Source organism: Phalacrocorax carbo, chromosome 1 (genome assembly GCF_963921805.1).
Source record: "Phalacrocorax carbo chromosome 1, bPhaCar2.1, whole genome shotgun sequence".
NCBI classification, from domain to species: domain Eukaryota; kingdom Metazoa; phylum Chordata; class Aves; order Suliformes; family Phalacrocoracidae; genus Phalacrocorax; species Phalacrocorax carbo.
Window position 1 is genome coordinate 217,459,759 of NC_087513.1, and position 14,264 is coordinate 217,474,022.

Here is a 14,264-nt window from a genome sequence, read left to right on the forward strand (position 1 = left end):
CATCGACCAAGACGCTTTTCTTCCACAGGGCAGTGATTTACTGTTTGCCTCGCGCAGCAGCTCTGTGGGACGGCGGGGAGGATCCTGGACCGCCACCAGAGAGCAGCCGAGGGGCCTGGGGGGCTTTTTGGGGGCACCTTGATGCCTTTTTGGGGGACAGAGGTGCCCAAGGGTGGAGAGGGGTGGAGGTTTGTGCTGGATCCGTCCCTGGATGCCTCGTGTCGTCAGCTGGGCAGAAAGCAAAGCCTTGGCCACGCAGGGGGATTTAAACCAGCACGAGGCCAGCAGCGGGGATGGAGCCGTCCGCGGGGCTGCGCCGCCGGTGCTCGGCGCCTCGTGCCCGGACGCGCACGCGTGCACGCACACACTCGGAGTCGCGTACGCGCACGGGACAGAGCCGGCCGCTCCTCTCCGCAACCACGGAGCAGGGTCCCCAGTGCACAGCAGGGATGGGAAAGCGGGAGCAGATCTCCCGCTCCTCCCGCAGCGCCGGGCAAAGCAGGGAGAGGCTCCTCGGCACCGCGTCCTGCACACAACTCCCGCATCGGCAGCTCCGAGCCCGCCTGGGCGTGCAAATCCCGCGGCTGCGGCTCCCATAGGGTATTTGCTCCTAGAAGATTTCCTGTGCCGGTGCTGCCCACCCCTCGCTGCACACCCAGGGTCTCCGAGGGCACAGCAGAGCCGCTGTGGGAGAGAGGAGCGCCTGTGTGCATGTGCAAGCTCCACACAGGGGTGCAAAAGGATCCCATGGGGTCTTCAGCGTGTGTACACACGTGTGCGCGTGTGTATGTGCATGCCTACACATGGGGAGCTGTATGTGTGTGTGGACGCAGGCATGGATGAGCTGCCACGTGGACACACGTGCCTGTGAGCGTCTGTGCATGCAAGTGTGTGCAAGCGCCTCTGTGTGTGCACCCCTACGTGTGCACGTGTGCGTGCTCTGTGCATGCCTGTTTGCGAGCACACATCCCTGTGTGTGTGCACTGCACATGTTTGTGGATGTGTGTGCACAGGCGTGTGCAAGCACACGCGTGTGCATTGGGTGGGAGTGTTGGTCTGCTTGAGGGCAGGAAGGCTCTGCAGAGGGGTCTGGACAGGGTGGTTCAATGATCCAAGCTCAAATGGGTGAGGTTTAACCTGCCCTTGGGTCACACCAACCCCAGGCATCACCCCAGGCCTGGGGCAGAGGGGCTGGGAGGTGCCCGGCGGAGAAGGCCCTGGGGGTGCTGGCTGACAGCCGGCTGGGCATGAGCCAGCAGTGCCCGGGTGGCCAAGGAGGCCACCAGCCCCCGGGCTTGTGTCAGCACTGGGGTGGCCAGCAGGGGCCGGGCAGGGATGGGGCCCCTGTGCTCGGCCCTGGGGAGGCCCCACCTCGAATGCTGGGCTCAGGTTTGGGCCCCTCGGGACAAGAAGGGCCTGGAGGGGCTGGAGCGTGTCCAGAGAAGGGCAGCGGGGCTGGGGCAGGGTCTGGAGCACAAGTGTGCTGGGGGGCGGCTGGGGGAGCTGGGGGGGTTTAGCCTGGAGAAGGGGGGGCTGAGGGGGGCCCTTCTCGCTCTCTGCAGCTGCCTGAGAGGGGCTGGAGTGAGGGGGGGGCTGGTCTCTGCTCCCAAGTCACCAGTGACAGGACGAGAGGGAACGGCCTCAGGCTGCGTCAGGGGAGGGTTAGGTTGGGTGTGAGGGAAAATGCCTTCCCTGCCAGAGGGGTCAGGCCCTGGCACAGGCTGCCCAGAGAGGTGGGGGAGTCCCCGTCCCTGGGGGGGTTCAACCACCGTGTAGCCGTGGGCCTTGGGCCATGGGTTAGGAGGCCTGGGGGTGTTGGGTTGGGGGCTGGACGTGATGATCCGACAGGTCTTTTCCAACCTAAATGGCTCCGTGACGCTATGCGTGATGCCCGTGTGTGAGCACATCGCCTGTGCACGCACAGACTCGAGCTCACGCGCGTGTGCCGGTGTCTGTGAGCACGGCCGTGCCGGCCCCGGCGGGTCTCGAAACCGGTTCCCGCCTCCTCCCGGGGGCGGACGCGAACCCGCGGCCCCGCCTCGCCCTTTGCCTGGCCGGCACCCGGCGTCGCTTCCCAGCATGCACCGCGGAGGGCGGGCGGGCCGTGCCGCGGTGCACCCTGGGGATTGTAGTTCGCGGAAGCGCCGGCAGCGCGGCGAAGGGCGCGGCGGGGACTACAACTTCCAGCAGAGTTTGCGCGGGCTACCGGCGGCCGCCATCTTGATTCGCCGGCCTACAGTGGCCGCGGCGGGGGGGGGGGTGTGTGGGAACGGTGGGAGCGCGGCTAACGAGGGGGCGATGCTAGCCTCTTTGGCGTCGCGCCCGCCGCCGCCGGGGCTGGCGCGGCTCCTCCGGGCGCGGCCGTCGCCTTCACGACCGGCCTACGGGGCTCCGGCAGCAGCTGAGGGGGCCGGGACCGCCGGGCCGCCGTTGCTACCGGCTTCGGCCGCCAGGGGGCGCCGCGAACACGCCGCGAGCGCGGGGCTGCCATGGCGGGGGGCGGCCTGGGGGGGGCAGCGGCGGGGCCCGGGGGGCACCCCCTCGGCAACGGGGGGCTCCCCCCTAGCGATGGGCCCGGGCCCGGGGGGGACCCCCTTAGCAATGGGGCCCAGCCCAACGGGGACCCCCTTAGCAATGGGGCTGGGCTCTGGGGGTACCCCCCTAGCAGTGGGGTCAGGCCCAAAGGGGACCCCCGTAGTGATTGGGCCAGGCTCTGGGGGCTCCCCCCTAGCATTGGGGCCGGCCCTGGGGGGCTCCCCCCTAGCAGCAGAGTCAGGTCCAGGGCACCCCCCTGTAGATATGGGGCCAGGCCCAAAGGGGACCCCCACAGCAGAGGTGCCGAGGCTACAGGACCGAGGCCTGGCCCTCCTGCGGACCCCCAGCCCACGCACCACCGGCCTGGCTGGAGCAGGCTCCCCTGTGCCGGGGCCGTCCGGCCTCACGACGCCCCTCGGAGAGCCGGCGCCGTGGCCCTTGGGTGCTGAGCAGCGCTGTCGTGGCGGAGGAGACCCCGGTGGGCGTCGGAGCGGAGACGGGAGCTGCCCCCCGGGAGCTGCGCTGCCTGCCCTCGTCGCTGCGCTGGCGTACTGCTTCATCAGGGACCGCCTGTCCAAGGGTGACTATTGCTGCTCACCGTCCTGGCTCCGGGGCGGGAGGGGGGGGCTTGGTGCAGAGCAGGGGAGCTCAGGCCCCCCGGGGAGCGGGGAGTGGGGGTCCCTCTGGGGGCCAGAGCCTGCCTGTGGGCGCTGGCCTGGGAAGCCCTCCCGGGAAGGCGTGTTATCCTTGATCCCTACCCCAGAGGTGTGCTGGGTACCCAAACTCTTCTGTGATACGATGATAACAATCCTTACGTTTGCCAGCAAGATAAAGCGACCAGCGTTCTTGTCAGCTGCGGCCCAGACCGTCTCTGCGGGCAGTTTTGTGAGGTGTGCTGGGAGAGGACCTGGCTCTCGGTCCCCCTGGGTGAGGTGGCTGCCAGGGCAGGGTTTGGGCTCCGCAGGGCCAGCTCACTCCAGTCCTCTCCTTTGACCGTAGGATATTTCAGGCAAATCCAAAGGTCTGGGAGTTGGGAAGGGATTGAGTGACCACCCTGATGAGCCCAAGGTTTCTCATGGAGTGGGAAACTCCACCGGGAGGAAACTTCCACCCCACTGTGGGAAGGAAGGAGCTCGTGGGTGGCCACAAGCCGTTGCTACCACAGCATTAGGTTTGGGTCTAGAAAGGCTGACTCATGCCTCTGAGCTGAGGCGCACGAGGTAGCCCCAGCGATCTATTGGGGCGAAACTTAACGCTTTTAGGTTGAGATGTAACTAGATTTGCGCCACAGCAAATCCCATTCTTTTGTGTGGGAGTACTGGGGATGCAGTCCCATGGGGATGCGCTTGGCCTCCGCGCCCCAGGTTGTCACTCCCCGCGTTCCTGCCGCAGGAGAGGAGGTGGAGTGGCCTCGTTGGTGTTACTGGACAAGGTGGCGTTGGAGCCGAGACACGTTTGCTGCGCTGCTGAGTGCCAGGCAGCCTTCAGACCTGGACGGGATCAGGATCCAGGCTTGGAAGATGAGTTGGCTCATGGGTTTGGGCTTGTTAGCAGCGAGCTCATCCGCCGGTGTCACGCAGGCCTGGGGCAGGAGGGGCTGGGACTTCAGAGCAGGACGCTTACTTGGTGGTTTCAGGGACGTCAGAGGTCGGTCACTCTGTGAGTAATGTGCCGACTGCTGCGCTGGGCTGCCGGGTTGGTCACCCGGGAGGTTTCACCATCGTTATGGGAGAGTCTTTTGTAATTAGTGCTTAGGAAAGGCCTGGCTTTCTTGCAGGAGCCGGTTTGTGGACTGGTTAGTGCTCAGAGCCAGGCAGCTGTGTGGCTGTGGGTGCGGGCAGAGGGGACAGAGCCACGAGTGCCCCAAACCCCACAGCCAGGGAGGTGGGGAGGCGGCTGCAGAAGGTCGGGCCCGGAGAGCTTAGGGGTCCTGTTGTTCTTTACCAGGTACTGCCTGCACCCTCAGCACGGGACAGACACGGGGCTGTTGGAGCGGGGCCAGAGGGGGCACAGAAATGCTCCGGGGGCTGGAGCCCCTCTGCTGCGAGGCCGGGCTGGGAGAGCTGGGGTTGTTCAGCCTGGGGAAGAGAAGGCTGCGGGGAGACCTTATTGCGGCCTCCCAGGGCTTAAAGGGGGGCTGTAGGAAGGGTGGGGGCGACCTCTTTAGCAAGGCCTGCTGTGACAGGCCAAGGGGGGATGGTTTTAAACTAAAGGAGGGGAGATTTAGACTGGATCGAAGGGAGAAATGTTTTACACTGAGGGTGGTGAGACACTGGCCCAGGCTGCCCCGAGAGGTGGTCGATGCCCCATCCCTGGGCACATCCCAGGTGAGGCTGGACGGGCTCTGAGCGACCTGATGGAGCTGAAGATGTCCCTGCCCATGGCAGGGGGTTGGACTGGATGAGCTTGGAAGGTCCCTTCTAACTCAAACCCTTCCGCAGTTCTGTGGCTGGGAGGAGGGTGCGGTGCGGGGCCTGGGTCCCGGCTGCGGTGCTGCGAACACTCCATAACTCGGACACCAAAGGTCATTCGGTCCCAACTGCCTGGACTTTACCGCGTGTCTCGGGCAAGGCTGGGTGACCCATGGTGCCGGTGCTCTGCTGTGGTTCTGCGGCCAGCGGGCCTGCAAGTACTGACGGGCCCAGCTGCGTCCCACAGGCTTTGTGCCTGATCTCAGCTTTCCTAGTAAGACCCCAAAGAGCTGGAAAGCTCTTAGTTTGGATGCATGTCTGCACCGATGACATCCGTCAGCCGAAATAGCTCCCTGCAGCACTGTGAGTGCCGTTACTTTGAGGCCAGCGGAGGAAACATTGGGGTTTGTGGTGCAGCTCGAACCTCTGCAGAAGGCTGGCTGCTGGGGTGAGCTGTAATCGTTGCCTCTGTCCAGTTCGTGCCCTGAGAGAGGGACCCTCACTGCAGGAGCAGGGGATGGGGTGCCAGGACAGAGCCCTGTCTGCTGGAGCCGCTCTCCGGGAAGGCAGGTTACAGATGCAAGGCAGGAGGCTGAGCCACGGGCACGAATGACTTGGAGAAAAGGAGGTATAAAATGGTGGGGAGAGAGTAGGAAGCACCTGAAGGCTGGTGAGAATTGGGGAGAATTGTCGCAGCTTCCCAAATGCCCTGGGACAGCTCTGCTGGCTGCACTGGTTTTGAACAGCTCCCGCTCCAACAGCTCCGTGCATCTCTAAGGGTCAGAGCTGGGGTGCTGTCCTTACCCTCTCTAGCCAGGAGGTGTCATTCGGAGCCTGCGGTAGGAACCTGCTGGCCGTGGTGCCGTGCCTGGAAACCTCTGGCCGAGGCTGTGAGTGCCTGGGGTGACAGTGCCAGCTGCCCCGTAACGCCTGCTGCACCCCAGAGCCCGCCGTTTGCAGGGTTTGCGTTGCAAACACAGGAGAAGCCTTTGCTTCTCCCACTGTTGACGCAGTCGGTTCCTTGCTGGAGCTGCTACAGGCTCACCCCCAGCCCTGGATGCCCCAGCAGGAGCTTTTCCTTCCACTCCTGCCTTTTGCCAGGCCCATCCCGTGGCACCTTCTGAGCCAGAGACTGGCAGTGCCTGCAGTGATAAACAAAGGTAGTTTCCTAGACGTGGGCGATCTCTGGCAGGCTGGGAGAGACTGGTCTGCCAGGGAGGAGCAATTCCCATCCCTGGCTGCATCTGCTGAGGTGCTGCCCAGGGCCATCGCCGGTGTTACGATGCGGCACACGGGGAGCTGCTGTTTCAGCGGGCTGAACGCCTGTGTTTGGGCTACGAGAGGCAAGGAAGGGACCGGTGCAGCCAGGCCGGGGATTCGGCTCGCGCACGGGTTCCCATGTGCCTGCTCGTGACTGCCTTTCGAGAAGTGCTGTTCAGTCCTGCCTTCCCCAGAGCCTGGCACCGGCGCTTGCAGGGAGCCTGTGTAAGTCAGCAAGCGAGGGATGTGGGAGTAACCCGCTCGCAGAAATAGATCCTTCCTAACCTGTGGTGTTTGATAAGAGCTGTAAGCACGGGCCCTGCCTTCCCCGCTGCGGTGGCCTGTGTCACCTCTGGCTTATTCATGTCTTTTGCTGCTAACTCGCTTTCTCTTCTTTGTTTTCAGAAGATGCTCTGCTGGAAGCTGCGAGGATGAACAACGTTTCGGAAGTCAACAGGTGAGCAGGCTTCAGAGAGGTGTGAGAGAAGGCTGCTGCCGAGGGGTAGGAAGGCAGGAAAGCTCTGTCCGCACTTGGGGAAGAGGTGGGCTCATCCTGCTGTGATCTGGCGCTTGTCCGTGTTTGGGTGAGCGTCCCAAGGCACAGCTCCCGGGGTAGAGCGGAGGGGCTGGCTGCTCCCACACCCCTTGGGGTGCTCACCTCGCTCTCTCGGATCCAGGGCGGGTCGGAGGGGACGATGAGCGCAGTTACCTGAGAATTGCAGGGTGGATCACAGATCCCTGGGCTGGGAGAGGACAAAGTGTGAGGCCGTGTGTGTGACGTGGTGTGGACGAAGCCCTCCAGGCCAGAAGACTCAGAGCCTCGTTTGTGGGGGTCTGTCTCTGTGCAATCAGCCCTTAGGGGCTCCTCATCCCAAGCCAGCAGCTCTCCAGCCCAGACAGGGGCTTGTGTCCCACGAGGAGCACAGGAGAAGAGCTCAGCTCTCCCTGTGCTGCCCAAGCCGACCCTGTCAGGGAAGCAGCTGTGGTGGGGTGACCAAGCACATGCCCATTAGGGAGTGGGGCATCCCCAGAGCTGTCCCAGTACTCCCATCCCACAGGCAACGGGCCTCCGGTGCTCCTGTTGCCGTTGGCCATGCCTTCCTATTGGGGAGCCGTCTAGCAACGTTTAATTCACTGGGGTGTTAACAAACGAGCGCGTTTCTCAGGCCCAGCGTGTGACCGGTCCCCGAGAGGCACGTTTGCTCGCTGTCCACCGAGCCCTCCTGCGGCTGTAGCTCTGGGGAGGGACTTGGACTGGCTCGAGCGGTTCTCAGGATGGTTTGTGAGCAGCAGTGCTGCATTAACAAAATACGTCTGCTGGCAGGACAGCGCTGACCTCATCTGCAGCGAGTGCCAGGGACTTGGTCTGCAGCCGTGTGGGGAAACAAATGTCCTGAAGACACAGGGTGACGAGAAGGGTCTGAGAACCAGGTGGAGCCGCTCGTCTGGCAGAGCTTGGCTGTCCTGGCTGGCCTCTCTCGGTAACCTCGCGGTGATGAGGTTTCCCGTTCCCCAGGTGCTGCCCTCAGCCAGTAACAAATTAAGATGTTTTGGTAGCCTGAGCTTGCCTAGGAGAGGAGCAGGCATTGCTGCTCGCCTGGTCCACCACACCTGGGGTTGTCTCTCTGGCTGAGATCTCCCACCCGCCGCAGGCATCCAGGGCGCTCGGTGCTGCGAGCTGCCGTCCCTGCGTCCTCCTGCGGCAGCAGAGGAGAGCCCTCCTGGCCTGCAGCCCAGGGATGCTCCTTCCAGTCCCCGGGATCTCAGAGGAAGCAGCCTGGCTCTGCTGCACCCCGGGGCTGGGATCTGGCCTAGATCAAGGGCCAAAGAGGATATTGGTGCGCAGCTAATTGGCAGATGTGTTCTGCTGCTTGTAATTGCAGGAAGCTGCTGCTTGGAGATGTCTGGGTGATTTGTGAGCCTGGTCAGACAGAGCAGCAAGAGGGATGCTCTGTGCTCCCCCTGATTCGGGAAGGGCTGGCAGCCGTACACATCCCAGCTATCCTCTCCCTTTGTTTCTGTGCTCTCGCCTTCCAGTCCCACACCCCCTGCCTTCGGAGCTGCCTGCGCCTGGCCCGTGCCTTCGCCGCCTGGTGTGGGCAGGGGATGGGGAAAACTACCGACCCTCCCTGCCACGGGCAGCTTCGGCCTCTGCTTTACAGCAAGCATCCGCAGCCCGGGAGCTCCGCAGCTGCCGCAGAGCTGACAGAGGAGGCACGAACGGACTTGCATTAGGGGCTCTTGCTCTACCTGCAAGGTGGTAAAGCCCAAATACAGCGTCGGCAGGGCGGGAGCGTGCCATCCAGCTGAGCGCTGTGGGCTGCACCCAGGAGAGGGCAGCGCCGTCCACCTAAACACCCTGTTCCTGACTCATCCTCCCCGCGACAGCCTGTCCCCCGCCTGCTCTGCCCCCTGGTCTGCACAGCTCGCTGCTGGTGAGTTAGCAGAGGGCAGGCTGGTGTGATAGAGTTTTCTAATATAGCTTTAGACTCAACTAAACTCTCTCCCGTCTTGGTATAATAACTTAAAGGCAGTGAAAAGCCGGTGGCGCGGTAGGGCCGAGCTCCTGCGTGCCGTCTCGCTCGGGCTTGGCAGAGCGATTCCAGACGCGTGTTCTCTGCAGTTGGGCGGCCTGTCTCCTTAGGCCGTGCCGGGAAAGCTGAGCACAGACCGGTTGTTGCTCGTGTTGTGGAGCAGTTGCTGATGCTGTTCAGTTCTGCAGCCTTTTGGCTCAAAGAAGCAGCAGCCAGATGTTTATACCTCTCCCAACCGTGCTCTCTGGTACATGCTCTCTCCATCTGCTGCTGGGGACTTGGCTTTCCTTGCTGCACGAACCGGGGAGCTGGCCTTTTTCAAGTGCCTTCCTCAGCTGGCGGCTTGTCATCACCCTTTGTGCATTAGAACATCGTGACTGCAATGACCAGGACACGCAGCCTTTTGGTCTGAAGTGTGGAAAATGGACGTGTGAGGGAGGGTGGTGTGAGGTACAAAGAAGATAGTTTTGAAAGTTCAGTCATGTGCTTAACTTGTGCTTAACTGCAGAGGGAAAATGGGGCGGAGAATCTCCAAGGTGGTTTGGAGCAGAGGCTGTGCTTGGAGCAGAGAACTGACAAGCTTTTCGACAAACTCTCTCTCCCTTATTCCCAGAGTTCTCTCCTGGAAGAGAGTGACCCCTTTCATGACCCTGACAGCCACCGGTAGGATGACGGGGTCAGGGCTATCATCCGTGAGGAAAACTAGGGAGGACGAGAACCCCTGCGGAGGATTTGAATGCCAGCAAGGATAACCAGTGGCTGGTTCCTAAAATAAATGCTAGTCAAAGAATGGGAGCACACATGGCCATAATCTGCTGCCTGTTGAGGTGTGATGGTGCCCTGGTGCCATGAAGAGTGAAGCAATTTTTCTTGTAGAAACTAATGTAATGAGGGAGGGGAGGGGTTGTACGTGGGGACTCCAGAAATACACCTTAAATCCAGAGGGGCGGGGCGCAATGTGGGAGATGGAGAGGCAGGAACAGCATTGGAATCATCAGCCAGAGAAGATGCTGGCTTTTTGGCGACTGGCTCTCCAGAGCAGGCCACTCTTCCAGAAGATCTCAGCCTCCCCATCGTGGACTGTAAATCTTCCAGTGGGGGTCTTCTCGCTGCCTCTTCCTCAGCGTGTACATCTCATCGTCATATTCCTCAAATGAGTTAAAGTCGATCCCATCAGCTGAGTAGGAAGGTGAGAAAATGGGGTAATGACAACAGTTAGAGGCAGCTCCTGAACGATGTGTGGAGAAGAAGCAGGTTCCAGCTGCCGGGACTTGAATGGAGGTGGAAAATAAGCGATGCAGGTATACAAAATTAAAAGCGTTTCATCTTGGAAGCCAAGCCGTCCTACACCTTTCCAGATCTTCTCTCTGGGAACCCAAAGAACCACAGGCACAGGTGAAAATGGGGCTGAAGGAACCGAAAGGAGGGTTTGTGTCCGGCAGCACGTGAAGGCAAGGGCTGGCTGTGCCTCAGGCCGTGCTGCTGCGCTGGCGTCTCTCGGGTTGGGGCCAGGAGGCTTCGAGAAGCCAGCCAAGCCCTGCTCACAAGCAGCATACAGAGCACCTTACTCTGAACAGCTTTCTGGGCGTCCTTTTTTGCTGTTGAACTGTTAAATAGGGAGAGTGATGGGACGTAATGAGTGTTGGTTCAGCCGGTAACTAGAAGTTGCTCGGTCAAGCTTGCAACGTCTAAGGTTACGAATATCGGAAATGAATGGGAGGCTTATGCTCGGGGGAATTTCCCATTATTCCGACCAGCAATTTTTTCCTTGGGTAAGGACGGACAGGCCTTTGAAACACACCAGGCAGACCTCACATTACCGCACAGGTTAGTACTGCTGCGGGAGGGATCGCATGTCCAAAGGCCGGCTCCAGCCCCTGAGCCAGAGCCTCTCCTCTTCCCTCTGTCTCCTTTCAGCTCCCAGACAGGATTTCTCATCTTTACCCGTTTGTTCAACGCAAGAAACCGGGCTGAATTCTGCGTGGAGATCAAGGAACGTGTTACCTTCCGAGACCGTTCCCTTTGGAGCGTGTGGCAAAGCGGCTGTTCCCTGCAAGCCCCTCATGCTGTTAGCCGGTACAGAAGATAACACCTAATTAATGTGGATAGTTTCATTTCCCTCGACCTCAGTTGTTCCACACATTTGGAGGGAAGGCAAGAAGCAAAGCCATAAAGAATTACTGCCTCGGTCCCCCTTGTGTTTATATTCAGTATTAATATTGATTCTCTGTGTTCCAGCTTTGTTTCTTAATAAGCCACCCACAAAAGTGCAGGCTTACAGCAGAGTTTCCTCGCCAGATAAATCCGATGGAACAGGGTTCTCATAAGCTCCGTACGAGTGTGACTCATGGAAACACGGCGCGTACGTCCGACGGCTGTTACCAGGCTCATTTACCGCAGCAGGCAGCCACCCAAATCTGCGTGTTAATGAGATCTGGAGATGACCAGGCGCTCTCATGCTCTCGGAGGGATCCAGCCGGACGTGCTGGTAGGGCAGGGAGCTCCATGTCAGCTCCTGCAGCTGGTTTTCCTCTCTCCAGGCTGTTTTTTTAGGCAGGGAGGTTGCAAAAACAGCTAAGTCAAGCTCGATCGCCCCAAACGGTGATCTCTTTCCCTTTTGGTCAGGCAGCCGAGCATCGCTCATCTTGTCACCTCTGACTCATCGTTGCGCTGCCTCCTCCCAGGCCGTGTCTGTCTCTTCTCCCTTGTTTTGTAGGCAGCAGATCTCATCAAGTGAGAGCTCCCTTCTGCAGCAAGGGAGGCTGGCCGCGGCGGGGTTACACCCCGTACATGGTCCTCACCGTCCGCTGCTCTGTGCCTCTGGCAGCACGCCTCCCCGTGCCGTCGCAGAGAGGTTTGCTGCCCACCCGCATGGTGCTCCGGGGCTGTTCGCCCCCCACGTAGTTCCAGCTCCGAAACTCGCAGAAGCGCTGGTGTGGGAGAGCGTGGGGTGCGTGGGGTGCGTGCTGGCGGGGCCGGACGTGTTTCCCCACCACGAAAATACCTCCGGCCCAGGGCGTAGGCTGTCAGGCTGTTTTGGCCTGCCAGTGGGAAAAGATTAAACCTGAGGCCGTGGTCAACTGCAGGAGACTGAGCTGAAGGTTCATGGGCTGCGTTAGTTCCTGCGCTTACTGAAGTGTGCGGTGGTGATTTGCTTTCTAATCTGTACCTGGCACGGTGGTGAGATGTGCTGGAAAACAAACCCTTTTTGCTCTGGGGCGCGTGTGGCGTGGAAGGGCCTGGTCAGTCCTCCCAGCTAGACCAGAGCAGTATTTGTCCTCATCTCTTATGCTTCATGTCTTTTTTTATGTTTAAATGGCTAGGAGGAGTGGAGTTAAGCTGCCAGGACCACGGTAGATCCGTGAGGACGAGTCTGCTTCTAGGTAAAACGGATTGTGCTCCTGGATGTTGCACTTGCCTGCCTTTCAGTCCTCTCCAGCGCAGGGGGTGGGCTGGGCGTTCAGCAGCACCTTCTGTCTGCTTCCCAGCCCAGGGATTCATTAAAGAATTCAGATGCTGCGTATGAAATCACAGACCAGGCAAAAAAAAACCCTCTGTAGTGAATCAGGCTTTGGTACCAGCTCGGAACAACACCCTCCTCAGTCCAGGGATGGGTTTTTGGAAGTCCCTTGTCTGAAATGAGCCCAGATTGGAGCTGGACGTGAGCCGTTTGCGTCAGAGCTTCCTGGAGCTCAGCCCCGTGGTGGATTGTCTCTCCGGACCTGGCTGTCCCCTTTTTGCCCCCACAACTGGCATTTTTTTGCTCGTTCAGAGTAAAGTTCTGCTCAGACTCGCTGTCCTGAGCCCCAAGCAGAACGTCGTGCCTGCAGCTGGGAAACGATCGCATCCCGGGAAGGAACCATGCGGAGGCTGTGGGCCTTTACGGGAGACGATATCCCGACTCGTACCTGTCGGAGCACCTTCCTTCTCAGAATAATTAGCAGCAGGGGGAGTATCGAGCACGGGGCCTTGTGCTCGAGGGACACCTGAATGTTTTGTAGGGTTAACGTGGGAGTCGTCTCAACGGCTACCGAAGCATGACTGCCTCTGGCCGCTGGCCAGACGTGGACCTTATCTTCTGTCCTGAACAGCTGTGAAACGTCTTCGGTGTGGCAGTGAGGGGGGCTTGGGGACAGGATTGGAAGATTACTTATAAATACATTTATTTCCGTTGCTACACGCTTTATATTACGCTGTTTACCCTCCCCCCGGGCCTGTAGTTGTTAGTATATATGGGAGTTAATGGACACCTGGGTTTTTTAGGGATAAACAGATGTTTTTCCTGCCAATGTCCCCTTTAATCTTTTCTCCTAATGCATGGACCAAATTATACAGTACTTTGTTTCAGTGGAAGTTTTTGATGGGGTATCGAGTTTGACTTGGCGCGTGGCCTCGGCGACGTGGGGCAGACGCGACAGCCCGGATTTCCTCGCGTTGGCTATGAAACACCGGCGGAGGCTTGGATGCGCCGTGCTTTCCCGTACCGGGTAGCAGAGGAGCCGAAGGGACAGCCTTTACCAGGCAGCACCGCGGAGCAGGTTTCCCAAACGGGGCAGTGAGGACTGAGGAGGAAGGATGGGAAATAAAGCGGTAACCTCTGCTGTCGCGGCGCAGTTCCTCACCGGTTTCGCAGGGGTGTTTTGCTTTAACGCTTCCTCTCTAGTGACCTTTTTTTCACGCTTCTTGTTGTATTTTGTCCTCCCAGGGCTGATGGTGTTTGCACACTGAGTCATAAGACCAATCTCTTTGCAGCCGGCATCCAGCCAGCCAGCCACAAGAGGCAGAAGATCTCATGCCTCTTTCCAAAACAGCTTTAAACCCTTTACTGTGCCCAAATCCCTCTCTCTGGAAGCAGACACCGACTCATCTGGCGTGGCTGGATGCGTGGTCCTTTCTGTATGTGTGGAATACATCTGGTAGCCATCGCAGGGTTAATTCCCGTCACTGTAGGTGTTTCTGGCGCTGGGGCTGAGCGCAGGCGGCTCTGGGTTTGGAGGAGAGGCGGCGGCAGCCGGGAAGGGCAGTCGGCCGGCGTGGAAGTGGCCCGTACGACCACGAGCGATGGGGACGAACGGGAGCGCTTACTCTGCTTCCCTCATGGCACGGGCGCCAAGGAGCACCCAGGGAGGCGTCAAGGCAGCTGGTTTAAAACAAATGCAAGGTGCTTTTGGAGGCAGCACACACTGTGAAAGTCGGTGCATGCTAGGGAGCCGGAGCGCGAGTTCAGGTTCGCGCAGAGTAAGCCTGGCAGGAAACCGCTGTCGCCTCCAGCTCAGACACCAGTGTCCTGTGGATTGCCAGAAGTTAGCATGTTCTGCTCAAATCCCTCTGCAAACAGCGATTACTCGTGGTCTCTCCCCAGCTACCGGCCGCTGCCAGAGCCAGGCCGGCAGGCTGGCGTTGTATTTTTCCAGGGCACAGGTTAGCCGTCGCACTGCGGTGACTCGGGAAGCCCGGAGTGAATCGGGGCTCCTTCAGGCGAGGCTACGCTTTCTTTTCCTCCCAAGCCCCGGAGATGCCAACC

General features: G+C 60.1%; 1 protein-coding gene across 1 annotated transcript in view; it reads left to right on the plus strand.

The window, feature by feature from the left end:
- The first annotated feature begins 2,248 nt into the window (after window positions 1-2,248).
- Window positions 2,249-14,264, plus strand: part of CLPB (ClpB family mitochondrial disaggregase) — an 86,688-nt gene continuing 74,672 nt past the window's right edge. Inside the window, exons 1-2 of the mRNA XM_064441621.1 lie at window positions 2,249-3,115; window positions 6,612-6,663. Coding sequence (XP_064297691.1) covers window positions 2,299-3,115; window positions 6,612-6,663 — 869 coding nt within the window. The 5' untranslated portion in view covers window positions 2,249-2,298. The remainder of the gene's footprint in view (window positions 3,116-6,611; window positions 6,664-14,264) is intronic.